This window comes from Haemaphysalis longicornis, unplaced genomic scaffold (genome assembly GCF_048455015.1).
Source record: "Haemaphysalis longicornis isolate Haplotype H1 unplaced genomic scaffold, Haemaphysalis longicornis Haplotype H1 scaffold_4, whole genome shotgun sequence".
In the NCBI taxonomy this organism is placed as follows: domain Eukaryota; kingdom Metazoa; phylum Arthropoda; class Arachnida; order Ixodida; family Ixodidae; genus Haemaphysalis; species Haemaphysalis longicornis.
In genome coordinates, this window is record NW_027526361.1 from 117,557,248 (window position 1) to 117,583,107 (window position 25,860).

The window sequence follows — 25,860 nt, forward strand, 5'->3', positions numbered from 1 at the left end:
TCGTTGTTTGCAGTGAAAACAAAACGACGCTTCTTTATTGACTGCGTTCTCCTGACAACAAGCCTTTCCAATACCAATAATATATACTGCGACGCTCTTTGTACCCACGTTATAGAAAACTACTTCCGTATAGTGAATTCAGTGTGACATAGCTAATTAGCGAGTAATAATACATCTGCCCGTTTTCCAGCTGTTTTTCTTCATGAACACCAATAGTGCAGGAAAACAGCAACGGGGGGACCAGCAGGAGACGGCCGGTCATTCGGTGAACTTGAATTACTATGGCAAGTAACAACATTAGGGTAACACTGCGGATTTCCCGATACTGCAATGAATAATTTGAAATAAGAATGCCATTTAAGTATAAATATATAGAATGTAAGGCAGATGCCGCGGGGTAGATTTAGTTCTCCAGGTTTTGAGTCGTTCTCTTTCTGCAAAGAGGCTTTCGTTTTTGCTTGTGAAAATTAACAGCCGAGACGAGACAAAATACAAAAACGAACTTCTAAGCATATAACTGCATGCGTAGCATGATGTGTGCGGTGTAAAATGTGACGCAGTCGGTTACCATTATGTATGCACCCCATCAGAACACAAGTAACGTGGACTAAGTACCATTGAGCGCGTACTACACCACAGCGATATGATGACTGAGCGTTGAACAAAAACTGCTGTTTCTGCGAAGCTTTGTAAACCAGATGCATAACATGTAATAGCCTCAACAAGTATTTCGTTATGAAGGTGCTCACAAAAGCACCACGAATTCTTCAGCGCTATAGCAGCTATGGCTTTGCCCGAACGGCAGACGGGGGAAGGGAAGACGTTTAGTCCTTCTCAAATTGAAGTCACTGGTGATTTTGTACTTGACGCCTCAAATTAGAAAGATACGATGTTCACGAAAGCGGTTTGGGTGCCGCAGAACACCTGGAAATGGGTTCGTGCAATTTCTTCTTTTGCCTAAGATATCCTCCTCTCGACATTTTTAATGCTTTGTACGGCGTTGACAAAAAAGTGGGATTTCGTTTTCTGTCAAAGAACATCACTAAAACTACAGCTTAGCCGTATTATGAAAGTTAACTGCTGCAAGGCAGTTTCATAGATGTCGGCGAAGTTCATTAAATTTTATGTGCGGTGTGCGTGTGTATATTAAACGCGCACGTGCATCTTGGGTCAAGAAGCACCTAATGTATATGCTGGTCATTGTTCCAGTTGATGCATGAAAGAGTGCATACTTCACTGCCATGCACGAGTTATGTGGAACAAGACACGAGCAAAAAATATACAAACGCACTCTCCCCAACCGTTTACTGGGACATAAGTGGAACAGTAACCGGAACCGCCGACATCGCATGACCCCATTTCTTCGGTTCCAGATAAAAACCACGAACATAAAGAAAACAAGCTGACGGTTCCAGATAAGACCCACCTATATGCTTCGTTCCAGTTATTCTTTCGTTTGGATCCACATAAAATATATGGATCACCCTTTCTAACTGGAACTTATATGGAACCAGATTAAGAGTGTACCTGCGTTGATAACACTTCCCATGTGTAAGGATACGTACCGACACCGAGTCCGCCTGCGTCGTATGTTCCCAACCCAATATCCTGCCGAATGCTAGTTCTGTTTCAACTTGGCACTCCTGCTCCTATTATATTAGAGTGCAAGCAAAACACCAATCTCCCTTGATCAAATGTAGCGCAGCAGAAAAACACGGGACGGAAAGAATACACACAGACGAGCGCTGTGTGTATTACCAACTAGCCCAGTCTACAGCTTTACCAATCTCCCCCTCTTCCATCACCACTCTCCACCCCTGAGCTGTGGGAGAACCTGGTTACTAGCAGCGATCTGGATGTCCGGACACTTTTTGCCTCCAGAACGAAGGCTGCCCGCTCATCAAATGGCTGGCTGGAATAGGGAACCACTCCCACTTTACCGGCTCAATAAAACGTTTTCCACTCACTCACTCACTCGCTTGAGCGCACCATCTTGGTGCAATTCGTTCAGCGACAGTTGCAGTGAAACACGGGCCTCCGACGTTTCCCATTACCACGACACGCCTCCGGTCAGCGCCCATGTATTTACAGCAGGCAGGAGGTCTTAACTGTGTACCCCTTCACGATTAACTAGTCAACTATGACAACTAACAAATAACTGAAAACGCGTAATGCCAATTAATGTCCTTAGTATAATGGCCAACCCGGGCATCGCCGGGTACTCTAGTCGTTATATAAAGGCAATAGGAAAACTGAGAAATCTCATTATAAACAATATGTCGTTATATCTGTTATCGTTAAAGAGCACTACACTGCCTTAAACCCGCTTGCTCAGACACCTGAAAAGAAATCATTTGCGGTACTCACAGTCATATCGGTGCCACAAAGTAGCCTTTTGGCCCTCGTGTTGTTTTGATAGGAGTCGTAGTACTCGGGGAAGGCTTGCAACACCACTTCCCTGTATGTAGGGGAAAACGAGGTCAGGATGGTTGGCGTTAGCGGAGTGTCACCGTTTACATCGGAACTACCTCAAAGCCGGTGGCAAGACGCCCTGCCCGCTCAAGCACAATTCGACGGTGTCGCACACTGCCACCCTGATGGTCTCGTGCTGGATGATGGCATTGTAGCGGGCTGCGTCACCGGGGTGTCTCTCCTGGATAAGCGCACAAAGGCAAGTGCCCGAAATTGTCACAAAAATTGAGACAAGTTTAGTTTTCTCAACTGTGTTTTATCAAGTTTGTTTTATTCTATCAAATGTTCTTTTTCTATGCTCAAGAGTAAGCTTGTATTTGTGTGATTATGCCCGTCGCTGAGCCTTGTAGTGGCTTTTTGGGCTTCGTGAAGCTGCTTATGCGGCTTTACCCAAAAAAACCATCCAATGCTATATGGAAAGAAAATTGAATTGAATTGAATTGTTGCATTTAACGCCTTTATTTCTTTCTTTCGCGTACAACTGATGGCGCACATTTACGTCTCCAGGCTTCGGCCGCCTCAATGGCTTTCTTGTCCAAGGACCATTGTTTGTTGGCTGGCTGAGTTTTGACTTGATGCTAGTTCCTTTTATGGTGCGAAAATTATTACGCAAACGCAAGAATCGTCCCTTGAGCTAATAATGGTGGCTGCGACTGAAGTCGGACAGGACCGGTTATGCAAGCGAAAGCGATCGAAGCATAGTTTGCCAACCGAACGATATGGCTAGTCGAACGTTCCATACTTTCAGCACTCACTACCATCCTTGCCTTAGTTTCCGAAGCCTCCGTCGAAGTAGAAGCCGAGGCGTTCATTGCCGGCTTCAAAGCTCGTCGCTGACGTCTTTCTGGATACTTTTCCCGAATTCTCGCTCGACGAAGTTTTAAGGTGCGGAGTACCTTAGGACTGCACAATGTCCGTCCGCGTCAGTGCGCATAGCATTTACAATCGCAAAAATTCCACAGGCACCGGCAGGATTCGAGCCTGTGTCTGGTAGACCAGGCGGAGTTAGTGTCAGTCGTCTTACCCATTGGGATACGACCACGAGTTAGCACCCGAGAGTCAAACGGCTTACTCCCTTGCCTGTAACGGTGCGGAGTACCTTAAGACCTCCCATTGTCCGTCCACGTCCACCCGTGCGCACACCACCATCAAGCGAAAATCAAGCGAAATTCGATTCGAGCCGTGAGTTGCAGTTTCATTTAGGGAATAATCAAAGTGCAACTCACGGCTCAAACCGAATGACGGTCGGAGCGCCAATCGGATGTCACTCGGGGCGCAACTTGGATGTCATTTCGAGTCCCCGTACTCCGCACCCTCGCCATCATCGACGGAGTGGAGATGCTGCCATTTTTTCAGTCGCTTTGCGTGCTCGTGCTCACGTTTCCGCTTTAACTCATTAGCAAGCCAAGTGACATCTGCAGGATGGTCCGACTCAGTTGCCCTTTTGCCACTCGGACTACGCAGACAACGTCGTAGCAGATAAACCAGAGTCACCGCACATTTCTTCCATCGCACAACCGCTCAACTGAAGCACTGGCCCGGCTATAGCCAGAAGCTGCGAGGCGGCAGTGAAGGCGTCGCATCTCCCTTACAAACATTCCGTGATTTACGTCGTTAGCCACATATGCATGCGGCTGCGGTAGGTGCATCGGCGGTGGCGGTGAGTCACGTGGTATCACTTCAAGGTCAAATTATCACGCACGGCGAAACTCACTGGACAAGGTTAATACGGCTTTCGCCGGAAAACGCCGGGGCATGGCATCCCTGGTCTGTAGCAGCTAAATGTATCGTAGCCATTCCATAAGCTGCGATGCGTAGCGTATACCAGAGGAGGTGTGTTGGCAAACACTTGGCTACGGTATTTTTAGATTCGCGGAGGAGGAATATTAAACTGTATTTAGGCTTGCCTTAGGTGCTCATGTCTGTGCACTTGCCTGGTGGGGGGAGGGGGGGAAGGGGGAGCCCCAGAACACAACCACGAAGCATCCAATGGCCGTACAATACTACAGCGCCCGTAGGCTGCAACGGGCCGAGCTTGCCACTACTGCCACTGCTTACCCTAGCGGTGCTGGGGACACCAGCAATAAGGCTCGAAACGCTGAATATCCATTGGGCGATTGCATTAATCGCGTTGCCGCATTCCCGACACATAAGAATTATATCAACATTATCTTAATCGCATGAATATCTCGTAAGAAGGGCTCAGATTTCTTTGGAGCTTTTCAGTTGATTCCTCTGTGCTCAAAATCATCATATGACACCCTATGCCGAGTGGCGCGTGATTACTCGAACTTGTTCTAAAAACTGCGTGATTCATGACGCGGCTGTACTAACCGAAACGTCAATTGAAGGCCCATTGGTGGATGTTCAGAATACGCGATGAATCCGTACCTCTTCTCGCGAACTTGAGGCCCGGCCGTACAGTCCGAAGAAGTCCACAACAGGACTTCAAGAAGTCCACAAGAAGTCCACAACAGGGCGTTTCTCGCACGCGCATCTTACACCGTACCAACAGTGCTATGTTCTCTAACCGCCCCAGTGGTCGTGTGTGCTCGCTCTAGCAGCGTCTCTGGTAGGCTGTCGCTCCTTTTCTTGTCCACCGGTATCGTCATTTCTTCGCCGTCATTCCCAATCCTTATACTGTTGCCCCTCTGTGCTCTCCGAACACTTCCCTTTACAACGCGCTGACGAGCGGTCACGGCAGCCACGTTACCCCTCGAGATGGCGTCCGGTGGGAGCAACGGCCGAGGCAGGTTGTGAATCGCGGTTCAACTTGAAGTCCGCAAAGCAACATTGGCAACAAAGTCTAAGGCAGCGCCACCGCAACCATGTGTTCTGTCGTTTTGTGGTGCTCTAGTCTGCCGCTTTGGGGACGGATTGACGGAGAAAATATTAACAGCGTTGCTGTTTAGTGGCTTGCAATGTCTGTTGGTGATGCCCGTCACGCCAGGCGAAGGTCAAATGGTACCACAGCCTCTACGGCTGACCAGAGTAGCCCACTATTTGGGCACCAATAAACTACCAGACCTCCGTGGGTGGCCTTTGAGTATGTACAGAGGGCAGCAAAAGAAGCCGGGGCACGTGATCACGTGGCAATATGCATCGCCGCGACATCTGACGTTGCACTTCTGGTGTCGAGTCATCCATGAGCGCATGCGCATCCGACCACGTCCGCTGCCCCGTCTTTTCGTTCGCCTCAAGCAGCCAAGCTGATCACATTCTGCGTTTTGCCACAGGGGTCACTTTCTTTGCCAACATGCCTCGCTCGCACACACTTCAGCGGCGAACGGCAAGGGTGAAGTGTTCGTTGCTCGCTCTGCCCCGATCCAACAGATAGCATGTCTTGCCCGTCTCAGTGGCGATCTTGTGCCAAATATATCCCATCGCGTCTTTGCCTAATACATGCATTTTTTGCCTAATAGATGCAATCGATGTTTTATTGTAGGGTTTAACGCGGTGAAGCTAAGTAGGCGATGAAGCGCGCCAGGCTGCGGATTAATATTGACGACCCGGGGATCTTTAACATGCGCCGAAATCTCGTACGCACCGACAGTTTCGCTTCTAATATATGCTGTTGGTTGCTAACCAGAAGTGATAACACCAAAACGAAAAGGAATTGAGGTGAGAAATAGAATTTTCGAATAAAGTGTGATAAGAAGTCACCTTGCACAAGCACTAAAGCAGGTACAGGCGAAAAAAAAAAAACTCCAGCGGAGATCGGGATGGTTGTGGGTTAGACCAAAAAAAATTCCCGCGCCTTCCCGCGAGGGGAACATGAGTAAATGCAGAGCATTGGGGCCTCAGTAGTGATTGAAGGCAGTGTTGCTTCCATCGCTTCTTCCGTGATGCTGGAGTAGCAGACACGAGTAAACGTGGGCACGAGCGTCAACCAAGGAAGGAAGGAGCAACGCAGTGACTAAAACACGAGCGACCGCTAGCCGCTATATTTGCAGCGCGCGCAGTAGAGGGAGAGCAGAACGGGGGGGAGAGCACGCATGCGCAAGCAGCGCGCGCCCTTCCACGACCCACCACGCTGCTATCACGCACCTGTTAGGCCGAGATCGCGACGGAGCGAACGGGCTGACTACGACGCATGCGCGCGCCAGCTGCTGTTGAGAGAGAGGAGGGAAGGAGAGGCGCACCTGCTGCGGACGCGAAACTGTGAGGCTAAGAAATGCTCTGCATTTAAAACAAAACAAAATAGTAACAGGTGCGATACGCCTTACATTTATTGACAAAGACAGACCAAAAGTTTTCAGTTTCTACAGCGAATGAAGCTCTATCCCCCTTAAAACTAAGACATCGAAATCTCGTTGCAATGCGCCCTTTATCAGAGCCTAGCAGATAGAGCAAAGCAGTCTTCACCCTTGCCGTTCGCCGCCGAAGCGTGTTCCAGCGAGACGTGTGCAGCATAAAAAATGGCCGCGTATCTGCTCCTTTCGTTGCAAATGCCGTCAAATCTTTATCGGCTTTTGCCAAGTGAATGCCTCCCTTCGCTTTCCCGCTCACCTCTTATGTTGTTCCTCTTGCGTCGCGCTCCTCCCAAGGTAAAGACGCCAAAGGTTCGCTTGAATCATTTTAAACTTCCCGTGTTCCTCTGCTCCAAACCGGGTGTCTCGATGCGAACGCTGCCGTACGGCGAAGACGCGCGTTAATCGAGGCGCCCTACTTCAACGTTTATAGAACCGCGTTTCCCTACTCCACGTGCGTTGCAAGCAGAACGTGGAACCTATCTAGTGGAACCTTGCGTAACTGTTGCCGGTTGATTTCTTAAAATGGCGCCAGAAGCTATAGTGGCGCGGGCGACAGCAGGCGACGGCGGAGTGAATTCTTTTTCTGCAGTTGATGAAGTATTTAATTTCGCAAAAGTCAAGAATGTTTGATTTTTTTATAAAGGAACACTGCAAATATCACTTCTGTATTGATTTTTTGTGTCATATTTGCGTAATGTCTTGTTCTTCTTCAACAATGTTGACAAGTATGTACATTACACCGGACATAGATGGGTAGATTTAGCTGTGACTATATAAGACTATTGCGCAGGCATTGTTTTGCTTTGGCCGGGTGGCTGAATCGAGTCACAGACAGACAGACGGACAGACATACAGACAGACCAAAATTTCTGGGTTTAAGTAGCCCAAGAAAGACTATCGTCTTTAAAAGTTCCCCCTAGTGCCTAGCGCTCAATTCTGTCAGCTTTGCCACTTGAAGCGAAAGAAAAGACAGGGTTGTATACATGGGTTGGACGCGCACGGGCACATCGGTGTCTCGACACCAGAAGTGCAACGTCAGATGGCGCGGCAATGCATTTTGACACGCGCTCGCGTGCCCCGGCTTATTTTGCCGGCGGATGTGCATACCAACGTACTGGAATAGCTTCAGTTGTCAAACTCTGCGCCCGCGCCCCTAAGGCGGGCGTTTCCACTTACTGCCCGCCGCCAGGTGGCGGGGCCGCCGCTCCATCCAGCTCCGTATCAGACGCCCGCCGCAAGCAGCCGCAGTCTAAAGGCCCGTTCACAATTGCGACGAAAGCGAGCGAAAGCGACCGGAATTCCGTCGCTTTTCGCGGGAAGATCGTTTTTGTCGAATGGTCTGGACCAATTTCCGTCGCGCGACAGAATTCCAGTCGCTGTCGCTCGCTTTCGTCGCAAGTGTGAACGGGCCATCCCGTGCGGACGGATTGCTTGCGGGCGTTTCACGCATAGTTTCACGTGTGCTGGCGTTCCCCGTTGAATAATTTGTTATATCTCACGAAACCGATATCTTCAAACAGCGACTTGGTATGTCTCCTCACGTATCTTACTTCAAGACTGGGTCCCGACACTGATTCAGGAATCTTGCGTAAAGATTCACGAGGGAACATAAAGGGCGCGTGCGTCGCGTGCGGTCCAGTGCAAGATCTCGGCTCGTGCGATCGGGCACGCGGCGCACATCTACCCCCTACATATATACAACGATAAACTCTCCTTGTGTTAGCTTTGAGTACGTACACAGTGCGGCGAGTGGCGTTGTGAGCAACCCCTTCCCCCCCCCCTCCTCTTTTTTTATTCGGGAGGGGGCCGCAGCATGCGAAAGTCAGCTCCGCTGTTTCACCAGATTTCACAAGTATGGAACTGACTAATAGTTTTGCGCGCATGCCCCTGGCTCACGCAAAACAGCTGCATACGTTCGGAGGATGGAGAGAGAGAGGGAGAGAGGATGGAGCACTTTCTGCGCCTCTAGCCACCACTGACTTTGCTTCGGTATTAGCTGTTTTCGCTTTGATGACAATACCACATCGCACACGACATACTTGTCATTTCATCTAAGAGATCGAAAATTGTTAACTTGCGAACAGTCAGTAACTGCGCGGGTTGCTATCCCCGATTGTAACAGGGGGTTGCCGTTTTCCAGGAAGTATTTTCCGATTTGCCACCATTTTTGTTACAAACTATGCAAGGCGATCATATATGCTCTCTTTTCCGCCAACTTGATATGGCAACTCCCAGGCATTTCAGGAGACCGCTCCTGGTCTTAAAATGCAGGTCGGATTTCCCGTCAATGCATCCGCGTTTCTTTATTCGGTGATTTTATTATGAAATTCACTTCCTTACGATAAGTCGACTGCGAACTTATAGCCCTGGCAATAGCGTTCCGTGTGGCTATAGATGTATGAGAGCCGCTTCACTGCATTATGGAGAGGCAGTGATATAAAAATGTTCTTTGCGGAGGTTCTGTAAGCTTCACACGCAGATGCTAACAGGAGTAGCCAGGGGAGCGCCGAAACGGTCCGAAAATGCACGGCTCCTTGAGTGCCTCATTCGATGGCACTTGCTGTGCTCCATAGGATGGCAGATACAAGTTTTAAGGGCGTTAATATGCGAAACTCGTATGCGTAGCTATGCGTCGCCGCCGCAAAGAACCCTGCCTGTGTCGCAAACTTTCCGACAGATGGCACGACAACGACAGATGGCACGGAGATAGGCGTCCGCTCCGATGGCACCGATATCTTACGTATTTATATCACCTGAAATTCGACCAGCGCCATAAACTCTTACAATGTGAACACAGTTGTACAAACACCCATTTCGAAGTATTTATTGCCTGAATATTAACCCACACTCAGTGCTCCTTGGAATAATTAAATTGGGGCTACTGCAGGTGGTGGTGGTTGGTAGTTGTCAACAGGCACATCTATGTATACTTTCCAACCAAATCAGCACAAACAGAAAACGCTGCGACTTGTGTAACAGCGTTTTTTGAAATGTGGCTGATGCCATTGGAAAAAAGAATGATATCAGTGAATTTTGTATGCTTCTTCGAGGTACATTTTACGTATATCGACAGAAACCAGCGCTTGTCCTGCACAAGTTTTCTTTTTTTTAAATAACTGTTAATTCAACACCGCGCTTTTCAGTTACAAACTCGAGCAGTGTGGGGGACGATGTTTATAGCTGTATACGACCATGCACTGAGAGTCGATGCGCGGGCCACCAACAACACTGCGGGTGGGATACCCTGATCCTGCGAGCAAGCCGGTTTCTGATTACATAGTGCCCGCAGTAAACAGTGAGAAATGAAGAGGCAACATCACAGATCCGAAGCTGCCCCCTCTGTCCTCTGAAGCATTTTCAAGTGACAACACGAAGCACACACTTCATCTGGTTTGAATGAATCCTGAGACAGTTAGGGATTTATTTATAACGCCAAAGGCCCAGGTTTCTTTGCGAAAAGGCTTAGCTGTGGTCCATTTGGTACTGATGCGTGTTTAAGCGTGCTGAGTGCTTAAAATGACGAACAACAAAAACAGGAAATATGCATTTCTGATCGTATGAATTACTGTTCCAGAAAGAAGAACCACAGTTTCAGGATGGTTTACTCTGCTTGATAGCCCAAGACTGTAGAATTTCCGATGAGATGGTAAATGGTGCTTGAATAAATTAAGGCTCGGGGAGGATGACAAGCAAATAGGAAAGATAACGAGGAAATTGGCTCATAACTAACCTTTTCAAATCCTGGCTCGTTGTGGTAGGGGTTGTCGGACATGAGGGACTGAATGGAAACGAGCACGCTTCCTATGCCCTGGGCAGCGCTCCAGGCCGGTCCATACCATGTGCTGTCAAGAAAAGAATGAGCACTTAGATGAATTGACATTTTGATTACACAAGAACTGATATGGAACCAAGTGTGCCTGATATGCACTAGAATTACAAATCACATGGGTGTCGGCGAGCAGTTCTCTAGCACCTCCATAAAATGGCCATGAAGGAAAAATACAACTTTGGGTTTTTGATAAAACTACAATCTTTTGGCAACACGCTAAGTTCCATTTCAGCCGCGAAAGACTTTCTTAAGAGGAAAAATAGAAGAAATGTTGACAAACTTTCAAATTCCGCACTACCACGACGTGCTATGGGCGGGAGGGAAGCAATATGGGCAACCACAACAGAGTTTTAGGGCGCAGCCCTAGGGTCTATTCGTTTCACCTGCACCGCGTGAACCAGTTCAGGCGGTGCCGCACTTCGCCGTTCGTTTCAGCGGTGCAGCTCGCGGCACCTGAACCGCGCCGTTCGATTCACCGGTGGTGCCGACGGGTGCAGGACGGGTTCATGGCTTTGCCCGCACTCCCTGCCGAGGAGGTGCAGAAGCAGACGAAAAATGTGCAGGTCTGGTTCCGCGATGGCGGAACCCGCTTTGCACCGCTGTGAACTGGTTCAAGAGGTGCAGGCTGAATAGAATAGACCCCTAAACTCAGAGTTTTAGGGCGCAGCCTAGGGCGCAGCCCCCGTAGAAATAAAGTCATTTCTACGGGCAGTGTTATTTACTTTTACGGATCGGAGTTCGCATTTTTATAGTTTATGTGCTCCTGTCAGACGCAGCTGTGCGTGTTTTCTTGTGATATAACGCGGGAGTGAAAAGGACAGAAACCATCTTAATTATTCTTCACAGATTTCTACTCACCCGAGGATGCTGAGGCAGACTTTACCACAAGCGTACAGGTTCGGGTTGAAGCGAACTCGCCCGCCGTCTGTTGTCAACAGACGCACTCGGGGAGGCGCGATCGGGTAGTCGGTCGGACACTTGACGAAGAAATGGAAGAAGCCGCCTTCGTAAGGCGTGTCGAGTGGCCCAATCACCAGAGCGTGGATCTGCGAAGCGATTATTTTCATGGGTGTACAAGGCAGTGCTCAACGTGGCAGCAAGCATAGATTCATTAAAAAAAATCCCTGCCCCCCTCCATTAACGTGAAACCTGGGGAGGAGCGAAGCATGAAGTGTATAAGTGTTTTCAAACACGGCCGGACTCGACTCTCCCCCTCCCGCGCTCCCCGCGGGAGGAGGAGAGTCGAGTCCGGCCGTGATTCAAAGATTGTAATTCACTCTCTTGCCGACCCTGAGCGGCCTACCGGAATAGGATGGCCACCCACCGCTCCTAACTCTTTCTATCCCCCTCCCCTCTCCCTTTTTCTGAATAAACTTTTTCCAACAACAACAACAACAACACGGCGCGTGCAGATGGGGCGCCGGGGAAGCGCCGGTGGGGGGAGCAATCGCGCACTTGTGAGGCGGTGGCGCCGTCTCTTGCGTAGAACCGGATTTAAGTAGTTTGCATGCCCCGTCTGTCCCAGTTTGGGGAAGTGGCAGGGGTCAACGCGAGCGGAGTGCAATGCCCCTGCCTCGCCCTGGGGCTCGTCCTCGGTGCTCAAAGAGGCCCCGGCATCAGGTTAGTATGCCTTTCCGCCTGACCCGATCAGGCCCAGGGTCGAGAACCGGTTACACTTGAAGGTAACACAAATTGTAACCTGTCCACAAACGGCTTCTGCTTGCGTTTGACGGCTGCAGTGCTGAAGCGGACAGGGAGCGTTCTACGAGTCCTTAAATCATGTAGTTTATTTTTAGCAGGTTCTATCCACTATAAACTTTTCTTTTAGTACGCGTTGCGTTCTAGCGCGAGGCGTTGGAAAACGAGTGTACCGGTGTTTTAGTACCGTGACTGCGTGAGACGACGACGACAGGAGGCGCCGACAGCCCGAGCCCCTAAAACTTACAACTATGAGGGATGGAACAGCTAGGGGCAGAGTTATGGCTGGGCTTTTGAATGCCAGGCTTCTGCGCGTTGAACACAGAACCCACGCGCACGCACGCACGCGCGCACGCACGCACACCCATCGGTTACTTCACCCCCATCGTTGTTACTTCACTGATGGGACATACCGACGGGGAGGATTGGACAGGAAACGAGGTGGCTTTTTTGAGCCAATACGCCCATCTCATAATATATAAAGTGAGTACATAGAACTGAAGTGGAGAAAAAACCTGCAAAAAATTAAATAAAATATTAGGAGAAGAATTATAGATTGATGGCCGGTTAACAAAAAATCATTCGCCCCTCTATCAAACGACGACCATGGTTGAACGCGAAGCTTTCTCGTGAAATATTCTTTGGTTGTTTAGTTTTCTAAACCCCACGACCATGTCAAAATGGGGCGATGAAGAGACGCCGGCTTCGGAGTGCGAGGGACCGAGTTTCGATTGCGGCCACGAGAAGCTGTTTTTAGATGCGAAGGCATCTCATTCACCCGCCTTGTCCCTGCATCCGGCGTCGGCGTCGTCGTCGTTGGCGTCCGCCCCTCCCCCATTCTCCTCGCCGCGCGAGCTGCGCTCACCGCCGCTCACCCCCTCTCTTCTCCGATAGTGAACACTCTCTCGCGAGGGGCATTGGATTGGATTGGCTTGGCTTGGCTTGGCTTGGCTTGGCTTGGCTTGGATTGGATTTGGATTGGATTGGATTAAAGTGGATTGTGTTGGATTGTGTTGCGTCATAGCCGCGGCAGGCGCACTGGCGCCGGCGCGTCCCCTCACCGTTATGAGCGCTATAAAACGCGGTGCCTGCGCCGCTCCGCTCCATCGTTCCAGCGCCGTTCCTCCGCTGTCCAACGCTGCAACGTGAACCCCTATGCGTCGCATCTACACAGGGGTTCCCGCGAGGGGAGGTGGGAGTTTTTTTTCTTTCAGTTCGGTGCTTTCGCGTTACAGACACCATCAGTGAGAAAAGTAAATCTTCGCTTCAATAGGAATTTGGTCTCCAAATTTGCGCGTCAACGGTCCCAATCACACCTCAACGATAGAATCCCAGGGGTGTGGCACCGAGCGAAACATTATGTAAATACTAACGGCAAATGCTGTGCGACGCACTAGCTTCATCAAGACAATGCACGTTGAGGGTGCCGCATCAAGCTCCAGTCCCTTCCGGAAATATTGAAAGGGAGGTCGGCAAGCACGGAGTGGGAAAGCCACAGCACGATTGCGTAGAGAGAGTCTAAGGGTCGTTAGGGCTAGTCGCGGTGAATACCACGGCGTGTTGTACCCATTCGTGTTACCCGCTGGTGCACTGGTATCCTACAGTTATTCCGGGAGCATAAAAGCGCCGGTCTGTATTCTATGCGACCACCATACCTAAAAGAAGTACGGTTGCACCTAAGGACTCTATGATATGCCCAATTGCAGAACGGTCTTGTCGGTATTTTAGGCGCCGCCATAGTGCCGAATATATCTCGTGACTGCTGCGCCCCTGGGTGGGCAGCGGCGTATGTGCATAGCTCGGCGCGGCGGGTGTGAATGTCACGTAACCTCTCATTGCCATCATAATACTATTCGCTTTGTTTCCCTGTCTCCTTCTGTCTGTTACTACAGCTGAGAGCCTTGAAAAATGCGGCTCTTATCCCTATATGTAGGCTTGAGGTTAAGTACCTTTAAAGTTGATCCTGATTATGCGTCAAGCAGCATCACATTTTTATGAACAAAACTGCGAGAAACGTTTGACGACGTGACAGCTCAAACCGTACGTCTGACGTATCGTGCGGCCGGCGTACAGGTGCCCCCAAAAGTAAAATGAGCAGGACTTCATGAAATTAGAATGATTTCTATTTCATGGGGCTGCCAGCATCAATTGAATACCTGCGGCCCAGTTTTATTCAAGAATGACTTTCTTAAAAAGTCACTTAGAGGTTGCTGTCTAGGCACATGGCGGAGAAATCCCCACAAAATATCTAACCCGTGCTCGGTTTACTTTTTGGGGCACCTGTACATCCTTGTTCGCATCGCCAAGCAAAAGAGCCATTTACTAAATACTCACTCTGCTACTCGTAGAATTGATACTTTTGAAATTAACTTGCTCAAATGACTCATGTAGGCCTCAGTACGTGCACCTAATACACATTTATAACTGTAAGGATACAATGCATTCACTAAGTCCACCCTTAGTCAACTAGAGTCACCGCCGTCATGGCGTTGGTCCCGCGTGCTCGTCACGTATTCCGGTAACCCGATGCTCTTTGGCCATTTGCAGTGAAATTTAACAATGTTTCGTTTCAGTTCAACTGCTTTACAACGTTGTTCTTCACGCCAATTACAATATTGGTTGTCTGCATGTCAGGGATGCGAATTTTAGGGGCGAAGCCCTTCGGGGTTGGGGCTGTTAGCATCTCCTGTCATCGCCGCAATCGTCTTCTAATGTAGTCACGGTACTGAAACACCGGGAAACTCATTTACGCCTCGCGCTAGAACTTAACGCATACTAAAAAAACACCGGGACCCTCTTCTACGCCTCGCGCTAGAGAGCTTCGTGCTTCAAACACAAGAGACTTTTACAGAAAAGCTGCATACCTCAACCCCCCCCCCCCCCCCCCTTCCTAATGGTTTCACCTCCGTTGGCAAAAACGCCCGACGGCGCCAAGAATACATTTATACGCTGAAAGCTTCGCCCCACCTCAGGTTTTACGTTAGTGGAGATGGCCCGGAATTTTTTTTTTTTTATGTGCCGAGTCATCTAACCCTTTTGGTTTAAAACACAAGGCGGGAAACCCTCTGCATCTTTAGCAGACATTTTTCCCCTAATTTCGTAGACCATTTTCTATGTCAGCGGTATGCGAGATATCCCCGATTGAAAACGAGTATTTATTTACGCTGATATTTATTACCGCGATGTCACCACCTTCTCACCGTTTGCTTTGAATGGCGACGAAGCAACACCCGAGCCGGTTCTTCAAAGCCACTTGTACGACTTGTCTGCTACACGCCACCCACTTGTGAGAAAAACTACAGGTATGAAGCCGAAAGCCTAGTTGCACCTTTTGATGATCTCATGTTGCACTTTCTGTTGAATTTCGCTGCCCCTCCGGTGACCGCTTTACCAGCTCCCCGGACAGCCCCTTCCGAAGCTCGTTCCGCTCGCTTATACCGCCCGCAGTTCCGTTGTCACCACCTTAACTCTTGTGTTCTGTGTGCGCCAGTGTGTATTCGGCCTGTGCGATGGTGAATGGTGTGCCCTCTACTTCTCTCATTTCAAACCAAACTGTTATTTGCATCTTCTCCTGTAATTGCGGGCGCTGCTGCTGCTGTGTTGTCTTGCTCTTGTGAAGGTTTATTACAACGCTACCAGATGGCTTTCGCGCCCGCTTTTTACTCCTAATTAATTTCGTGGCACCAGCGTGCCAAAATGGCTGCTGGCCAAAAGAGAGGCCGGGCTTATTAGAGAGTTTTGGCTGACCGCTTCTGACGGTCCGGTACGCTCCGATAGCAAGCGGGAGCACCATTGCGCATGAGTGGCGCGCTAGGGCGCTATCGGCGACACCGGAACGGGGCCCGCTCCGCTAGCCGGGGCCCCTTAGCGGACCTTCGCGGCAGCTTACGCTACCGCGCGAAATTCCAACACGGCTGCCCCCTGCGTGACGAGTGCGCTATGGCGAACACCATGTCGTCAGTTCAAAAACACTAGCAACGAAACCGCGAAAGCGCTTCCGAATAGGCAAAGGTGCCACACACCTCAGCGAGCTTCACAACGGAAGCGAAAAACGTCGACCGAAGCGCGACCGTACTTCTGGGCACCGCCGGGAAAGATAGCCCTCTCTTGGCTATTCCAATGCTGAACCCGCCGCGGTGGCTCAGTGGCTAAGGCGTTGCGCTGCTGAGCACGAGGTCGCGGGTTCGATTCCCGGCCGCAGCGGCCGCTTTTCTGGTGGAGGCGAAAAGCAAAAAACGCCCGTGTGTACGAGATTTCGGCGCACGATAAAGATCCCCAGGTGGTCAAAATTAATCCGGAGCCCTCCACTACGGCGCGCCTCATCGCCTGCGTTGCGTCGGCGCGTTAAACCCCACAATCAATCATCATCCGATGTTGAACGGCTTCTTTTAACTTATTTAGGAACATTATACCGTGTCAGTGACTACATTATATTTAAATGGAGAAATAAGACACAGAACACGGTATTTTACTTTATTTGAGCGACCAAAATACCCTTTGTTGCCTGGCTGGCAGCGGTTCCTAGGGAACCTCCTGAGGCTAGGGAACCTAGCGATTTCCTAGCCGCCGCAGCTGGCAGCGCCGCTCGCCGTGCAAAAAATGAAAAAAAAAAAAAATACTAATAATAATAAATAAATAAAATTTAAAAAATAAAAAAATAATAATAAAAATGAAAAATACAAAGTAAAAATCATCAGAGGAAAATAAAAGGTAAAAAATAAAAATAAGTAACAGGAAAATAACAAATAAAAATAAAAAGACTAAAAAACAAAAATATAGAGACAATGTATATATAGAAGGGGCGGCTCGGTGGGATTCGTCGCGCAGGCTTCGTCGTCGGAGCGAAACCGAGAGGAGGCTGCGAGCCGAGGAGACGGAGGAAGAACGAACGGCCTCGAGAAGCGTCGTAACCGTACAGAGAACCAAGCTAAACAATAACAACATTAACCGTACCTCTCGCTACGCACACCCAGACATATATGAGTTAAGCCAGAGGCAATTTTTCAACACACAACTTCTGTGCTCTACGTCCATCCTCACCTGTGCGTGGGACACGGCGATTCTCACTCGCTGCATTGTTAGGCAAACGACTTAAAGGCAACTTACTGTGGTTATCTGGTTTTCTTCTGGTGAGATGAACACTCCCGGAGGTGGTTGATCGCAGATATCCTTGATATCCCTGGAGGGTGCAAAGAGTACCACTTGGTGTTCAGGACTGATTGATCGCGTTATGTTAAGTAAATACTCACATCAGCCAAATCCCGGGTTCTAATTGCCTAACACCCTTTTGAACTGCCACTGGCCCTTACCAAATGCCGTTCCTTCGTGTGTTATTTGTAATGGCTACTTGGGGAGTGTTGTGTGATGACGTTTTAACTTTTAATTTACGCTTGTGCACACCACAAAGAAACAAAGTCCCCTGTGTTGAAATTTCGCCGCATGTTAAAGGTACCCAGCAGGTCAAAATTAATCTGCAAGGTTTTCGCTTTTTTGTCCATTGAATCCAGGGATCGGGTGCCGGAGGTATCATATGGAATTCTGAGAAGATGGAGCCACTCTCATCCAGCGCGTTTTATGATGACATGCCATATAATGGAAGCGTTTTCTCGTTCCTGTCCTTCTATAGGGTTACGTGAGAGTGTAGTGATCAGGTCATACAGAATGCCAGTAGCTGCCCATTAGGTTAAGTCAGAGTAGTGATAAGGCCATACAGAATGCCAGTAGATGCCCATTGGTTTAAGTGAGTGTAATGATAAGGCCACACAGAATGCCAGTAGATGACCATTGGGTGAAGTGAGAGTGTAGTGATACGGCCATACAAAATGCCAGTAAATGCCCATTGGGTTAAGTGAGAGTGTACTGATAAGGCCATACACAATGCCAGTAGATGAATGGAATGCGATGAAGCAAGGCGAAACTTGGGATTCATCACAGACGCATAGCAACAGGAGGGGGCGCTTTTTTATGCTGGAAGAGTCAGAAGTGTGTTCACAATGAGACAGAGGAAGTGACAGCCTGGCAATGTCGCAATGCTCTGCTGTCTCACCCCCGTCCGATCTCTCACCCCCGTCGCAATCCTCTGCTCGCTCACCGTGCACCCTCTCACGTGGCCTGCACGTCCGACTCATATTTCCCTCCAACCCGACCTTCTACCTTCCCTGAGAAAAAATCCCCCCTCTCCTCTGTTAGTTCCTCTTCCGTAGATTCGCCGTCCCAATTGAGCCCCCGCCACCCTCCCCTCACCCTGCATTCTCTTTCATCTTGAAAACAGGCGCGGAAAGACGTTGACCAAGTCAAGAAATACACAGGACGACGCGCTTCTAGCAACTGGCAACATTTCTTAAGCAACAGAAATATATAGGGCAACAAACCGACATAGCCAAGCTCATCAAGACTTATACAGTGATTACCAATAAAAATTACCCCAGACAAAAAAAATCGCGCCAATCCACCCCGTGAATGTGGTTGGAAAGCAAAGCTGTAAACGGCACCCATAACGATTACCCATGTAACGTCACTTAAATTTATTCACATCGCTCTAAAAATAGTAAAACCAGAGAGAAGTGAAATGCACTTAACCACACTATTCATTACTTCAAAGAGATATTCTTGGTAAGGTTAAATCAATGCATGATGCATGAACGGTGTTTGGTTGAGTTGTATTGGTGTAGCAAGAGTGGAAACTTTTTTTTATAAAATCGAAGTAAGCTCCAACCCGGTGTTAGACGATCTGACTTCTTCTCTGCGCCGCGGACGGAGGCAAGGAGACTTGCGGCTGAGAAGGAGGAGGAAGAAATACTTCTGTTCCGATTTCTGAACGGCCCAGAGTGCAGCCTTGGGGAGTGATTCCTTCTTCTGTGGGGCCCATATGCAGTCCGCGCGGCCTGTGTTCTGTCCACCCGCTGAAGCTGGGTAGGTAGAGAGGGCCTGGGCAGCAGCATCTCCCATTGCTCTTGTTGGGTAGTTGACGGAAAGAGAGGAGGGTGCTCAGGGCTAAAGTCACACACCCCGATTACGGGGCGGAGTATTCCTACTTCTGAGAAAAATTTACATTCAGCGTCGTAGCGATTCGGATGCATTACGTGAAGACGCGTAGGCTGTGGGAAGGAGCCCGGATTGTATGAGCCGTAGGGTAGTTTGTTGTTCGCTGGAAACGTCAGGGTAAGGCGAAGGTACGGTCTGTCTCAGAAGGCGATAATGCTGGATTATCTCCCTGGACGTGACAAGCGGGTGACTGTCCTCGTGCAGCTCCATAGCACGGGAGGTAAAAGCGCAGGCTTGTTGGGTGGGCGTATTTGTTGCCCTCCATTGAAGCGTGAGGCGGTGTCCAGATGAGCTGAATGGAACCGTTTGGGGAGTGGTTTTTTAGCACGCACAGTGCAGGTCAGGACACCCAACCCGACTGGTAATTCCAGTATAGGCTTGCTGGGAATCGGTGACTACCCTCCTAACCCCTGGTTGAGTGAGAGCCAAGGTGATGGCTGCCTCTTCTGCTGCCGTCATTTGTTGGGTCCTAAGCGAGGTACACGCAAGGAGGTTGGTTCTCGAGGTAGCCACGATGATGGCGTATTGCTGCCCTCGATGCTTGGAGGCGTCTGTGTAGATAACTGCATGAGCCCCACCGAGGGTGCTGTTTAGCGCTTGAGCCCGTGCTTTTCGTTGACCCTCGTCATGTGAGGGGTTCATATTTCTAAGCAAAGGGAGCATCTTTAGTTTTAGTCGCCAAGAGTCTAGGAGTACGTCAAGCGGAGTGACATTTTGGGCTGCCCAGCCAATCTGGTGAAGCATGCGGTTACCCACCGCAGTTCTGAGTCAGACCTTCTGGTTAGAAAGATGGCCTTCTATCAGCTCTTCCACCGTGTTGTGGAGCCCGCGCTAAGCAGCCTCAGTGTGGACGCACTCATTAGAAGACCAATGGCCTGCTCAACCACCTTTGTAATCATTATGTGAAGCATCTCTATGTCTTCCTCGTCGAGAAGGAGATAGGGGTTTGTCGTAAGTAACTCTCGAGAGGACAAAAGCTTCAATTAATCGAAAGGTACCGGATTCTTTTAGGCCTCGCTTCATGGTGGCAACTCGCCTGGTCATGTGTATGATTAGATTAATGCTGTTTTTGAGGCGCTGCAAGGAGACGTCACTCTTGGTGTTGGCCTGGAAATGTAGGCCCAGGATCTTGATGCTGGGGTTTGGAGTGATGGCCTGGTCATCAAGGAGTATTTGAATGTATTCCTTGATTTGGCGTGAGGGCGGACGAGAAGGAGCTGTGATTTTTTACGTAAACACTGGAGGCCACAGGCTTTAGCACACTGGCGTACTAAAAATGAGATTCCATGGATTGGTGTGAGCTTCCTTTAATTTTTGTAACTCTTAGCACATGAGCAAGGTGCGCACAGGGCTGCTAGCCGGGCGTGAGTGGTCGTGTGACGCTTTCACGTGGCATTCAGCGAGAAGGCAGGGGGTAAACCCGTAGATGTGCTTGGTGACTACACCATTTGTCTTCCCGTGTTCGCGTGGGCTCGTAGCTGAATCGGTAAGACAGCGGGCTCTCGCTTTGTTAGTCTATTACTTCCAGGTTCGATTCCCGGCGGCGCCAGTAAATTCCTTTATTTGTTCGCTTGAGTTTTCTGGTGACACCAACGGTCGCGAAAGAACCCTTGGGGGGTAGAGGTAGAAAGCTTTGCTTTAAAATGAGATTCCATGGATTGGTGTGAGCTTCCTTTAATTTTTGTAACTCTTAGCACATGAGCAAGGTGCGCACAGGGCCGCTAGCCGGGCGTGAGTGGTCGTGTGACGCTTTCACGTGGCATTCAGCGAGAAGGCAGGGGGTAAACCCGTAGATCTGCTTGGTGAGTACACCATTTGTCTTCCCGTGTTCGCGTGGGCTCGTAGCTGAATCGGTAAGACAGCGGGCTCTCGCTTTGTTAGTCTATTAGTTCCAGGTTCGATTCCCGGCGGTGCCAGTAAATTCTTTTATTTGTTCGCTGGAGTTTTCTGGTGACACCAACGGTCGCGAAAGAACCCTTGGGGGGTAGAGGTAGAAAGCTTTGCTTTAAAAATAAACCTATACACCGCGCGTGTCGTCCCATAAACGCCAACTCTGCGTCTTGCAGATTGACGTAAGGATGATTTCTGGGACGACACGTGCGGTGATAGCAAATTATAGGTTGTATTTTTTATTGGTAATATCTGTATAAATCTTGATCAGCTTGGCTATGTCGGTTGGTTGCCCTATATATTTCTGTTTCTTAATAAATCTTGCCCGTTGCTAGTAGCGCGTCGTCCTGTGTATTTCCTTTTTGGTCAAAGTTTTTCCGCGCCAGTTGTTAAGTTGAATCGACACCAATTCACCCAACTTTCCATCCTGTTAAATTCTCTTTCCTTGAATTAATTTTACTTCTCCTACGAGGGACTCTTCGTTTCCCTCTATCCTAATTGCTGTTATCCTTCTCCCCTCCAACTCGCTGGGTGCGTGCGTGCATGCGTGCGTGTGTGTGATGCACTAAGGTTATTTTTTAGGATATTATATTGAAAGCATTGTGTGCCACATCACGCGAAAGTGCGGCATTCAGCATCTTCTTGACCAACACATGGTTCGAAAACAGGCTGCCATAGTAAACACAATGAATGTAAGGAGAACAAATGGAATGAATTCTGCCTTGGATTCCTACCATATAATCCCTTATGAATTAATTAATGAGTGAAGTAATGAATGATATGAATAATGAACATCACTAAAGCCTAGTCACGTGACCTAAATCACGTAACATACTGTAAACCTAGTCACGTGACCCAAATCAGGTAACAACTGTGCCTATTACGCGTAACTTAGATACCACTTGTATGACCACCAAACATCCCGTAAGTCACGGGACCAAATCACGTTCAGTCACGTGACCAAAGTCACGTAACAACACCTAAACCCAGTCACGCGAGTCGTTCCCGCCAAAATCACGTAACAAGAGGGAAAGCTGGCCATGTGACATGTTCCCTCCAGAACCACACAGCATTACGTAACTGGTCCCATGACATGTAAACCACGTAAAGCTACTCCAGTGGCGTGTTCCCGTCCAAGGCAAGTAAAGCCAGTCACATGACTCGGCCAAGCAACAGAGATTCCTCGCCAGCTACCTGCGATAATTCCGAGCGATGTAACCTAGTGACGCTAATGTAAACTACTCGTACCCCACGCCCATAAGGTGTGCGCTCTTCTCTCATCTCTCCGAGCCACGGACGACAAGTGTGAAGGCGGAGCTTGACAGTGACGTGACAGGCGATTAAAAGCGGTAAAGGCTCGGCACAGCGGGTGCGGCGGCAGACCTCTCGCCTTCTCTACTCCGTGCGTACGTGCTGCTGCCATGGAAGTAGCGAAGTCCAGACGTCCGAAAAAGCAGCAACTCACCAGGAACAGCGCGCAACCTCCGCTGCTGACTCCGGCCTTGCACCACTAGTGTAAGCTGCGCACATTTTTTAGATGCGACGCTCAGAGCATCTCCTGTCGGCGGCCCTGTCCTTCCTGCGTGCTTCCGCTGTTGTCCGCGTGCGTCCGTTGTCCGCAGCCACTTTCCCCCTCTCCTCCCGATAGCGAACACTCTCGCGAGGGGCATTGGATTGGATTCGATTGGATTGGATTGGATTGAATTGGATTGGCTTGGCTTGGCTTGGCTTGGCTTGGATTGGATTGGATTGGATTTGGACTGGATTGGATTAAAGTGGATTGTGTTGGATTGTGTTGCGTCATAGCCGCGGCAGACGCACTGGCGCTGGCGCGTGCCCAGGTGAGAGCGTGTGCGGCCCAGCGCGCTCTCACTACGCCGGTGGGCGGCGCTGCGCGCGGTGCTGCGCATGTGCAGTACTCTCTCTCTCCGCGGTCTCCTGTCCTTCGGGCGCGCTGAGCTCTCCGGTGGCCTTTCGGTCGACGGTTGCTCTCCGCTTGCGCTTGAACCCCCCTCAGCGTCGCATCACACCAGGGCTCCCGCGAGGGGAGGTGGGCGTAATTTTTTTTTTGCTTGTTTCTACGTAAGATATTCAATGGCATGTCACGTCTTTCCTGAGCTGGTTTCATCGCTTCCATTTTTTTTTCTCCGCGCTATATAGGCCAATTAGCAGTTAAGTAGAACATCGGTGTTCCTCACAAAGAATTAAAAAAAAACAATAGAAGAAAACGCATACTGTTACAAAGCACAGACACCGTCTGCAAAAATTTTCACATTTGCTTTGCTTCTTTATGGCGATACGCGAAATTTCTATGCGTGAAAATTATTGGACGTTCAAATTTTCGGCTTACAAATGCGTTCCCGAATGGGTTTTTGAGGTACCGTTCCACATTGTAAAAGATTTTTGAAGGAAGGAAAATTTTGACCACAGAATATAACGATGTCGGCAGCTCAAATAAACACGATCCAACCAGTAGGCCTACGCCGTGGTTCGGCGATGACAATTCCGCGAAGGGTGAGCTGAAAAGAAGCATCATTACCGTTTCACTCTTGCCAAGGCCTGTGGGGAGTGCACTTCATTTAAGACGCCGTCGGGGTCCCAGTAGTCCGCGTTCTTCTTAGCCTTGGCGCTGATTGATGCGTCGTCTTCCATGGCAGCTTGCTCTACAAACAGCTTTTTGCTGCTGCTCCTGCTGCTGCTGCTGCTGCTGCTGCTGCTGCTGCTGCTGCTGCTGATGATGATGATGGTGACGATGATGATGGTAACTAAAATGCTGAAGATTACATCCTTGGTCAAAATGACGCCGCTAACAGGGATTGAGCATGACTTCCCTGGCAGAGCTTAGTAATCATAAAATTGCAGGTCTGCACAGTTTGCGAACCAGTTGACTTCTCAAAACGTACAACGCATCGGCCTAAGCTAACCTAGTTAATATATGCTGGGCAGCATACATGAAGTTAGCAACTCAAGTTGGCTCTTGAACGTCAGATTGACGATGCGGGGAGTTCTCTGGGTTTGCACCAAGAGTAATATAGCTTTCGCTTTAAAATAACCGAAACTGAAAGGTTAGTTACTCGCGCTAGCCGCCAGACGGCGAGCGACGACTTGGGATCCCGAATAGGATTGCGTCCTTCTTGCCGGCTATGACATCGGCACCGTCATTATCATAAGTACGAGCAGCATTCGTGCACCTTTGTTTTCGCAAAAATTGCGGGAGGTACGGCACGTTAGCGACTCTCGTGCTCTGGAGCATTCCTCGTCCTGACATCTAGGTATACGGCATGTCACTGTTTCACGTGCGTGTTTACCGCTTGCTCCATGCGGAACTCTTTATTTCCGGGGCCATTGTCCTTGCTGTGTGCGCTTCGAGATATGCGCACTTCTTCAAGAGATTGTTCCCGCCACACGCCATGTTTTGTGCGGACATGCTTGCTTCCTGTCGTTTATTTGAAAATTTTATATTTTTTCGCATTATTCTTTAGGGAATATATGCAATTTTCGTATCAATAATGCCGATCTCTGGCGAGATCTTCCTATGTTGGTATGCTACAACACAGAGGAAAAGAAGAAGGCGAACCAGAAGAAGCGCTAGAAAGCTCAAGCTCAATGAGAGGGCGGACTCATTAGCGGGTTTCGCCTTAGGTGGCCCTGTACTAAATGTGTATGTCCAAATCTCACAGCTAAAACTGTGGCACGTCTTCTTACTCATGGGGCGGTCCAACGACATCCTCGATAAATCAGAGTATGCTAACCTAAAATTTGCATGGAGTTCATCGTTTTGTGTTTCCCGCCAGTGTGAAGTAGCGCTCACAGCCACGAGGTGTCGTGTTCCAAAACTAAACCTATATTTGAGCAGGTCAGGATTGGCATTACAGACGCATGCTTGGTTTGTAATCAAACGGAATCATTAGAACATTATTTATTTGAATGTCACTGTTTCACAGAGCAAACAAAACGCTACCTTACTGCCCCATTCGAACGTCTTAGACTTGAACTGAAAACTTCAGTTCTTCTTTCATTCGGTACTAGCTGCCTTGTCAAAGCAAGCAAAGAAATTTACTTCCTCCTTCCCGAATATATCATGGCTACCGGAAGACTTATATGCTAGCTTATTTGTATAATAATTTATCTGGCCCCGCCCCTAAGAAGCGTAGTTTTTTTGTCCATCATTAGTTTTCAATTCTGAAGAATACTTTTTGAAAAATTACACGAACCTCAAGCTATGGCCAACCCCCTCAGTGGGTACGAGCCATTACAAAATGAAGAAGAAGAAGAAGAAGAAGAAGAAAAAGCTTTCGGTAGGGCAGGCTGCAATGACACTTCAAAATTCTGTCGGCGCAAAAGTAATTAAATACAGCCCTAACTCCTGGGACCCCTTGAGCTATCAGTATGAACAGCCCAACGAGAGCAATGCAGCAAATTTCAGTCACTCTATCCTATATCACTTTGGCTTTGCTATTGCTCCGCTGTGGCCTAAACTGACCTGAGCGGCCGATTCCAGTTAATCAGTGCGTGGAATGTCAAATCCGAGAAAGCATTCGAAAAGGCATTGCATAAAATACTCAATTAAACTATGATTTGAGCATCGTCGTAATCTTTTGCGCAATTTTTGAAAAACTGTATGCCTTTGAGATGTAGGATGTGGATATCGAAGTGTTTATCGGCTTCTGCGAG

General features: G+C 49.0%; 1 protein-coding gene across 1 annotated transcript; it reads right to left on the bottom strand.

The window, feature by feature from the left end:
- Window positions 1–1,900: 1,900 nt before the first annotated feature.
- Window positions 1,901–23,838, bottom strand: LOC144179959 (ubiquitin-conjugating enzyme E2 Z-like). Its single transcript, XM_077708374.1, has 7 exons — window positions 23,726–23,838; window positions 17,359–17,431; window positions 11,413–11,600; window positions 10,456–10,567; window positions 2,529–2,653; window positions 2,368–2,458; window positions 1,901–1,912 (listed from the first exon to the last, which is right to left on the bottom strand). The coding sequence occupies exons 1-7, from the start codon at window positions 23,836–23,838 to the stop codon at window positions 1,901–1,903; spliced, it is 714 nt and encodes a 237-aa protein (XP_077564500.1).
- Between the last annotated feature and the right edge of the window lie 2,022 nt (window positions 23,839–25,860).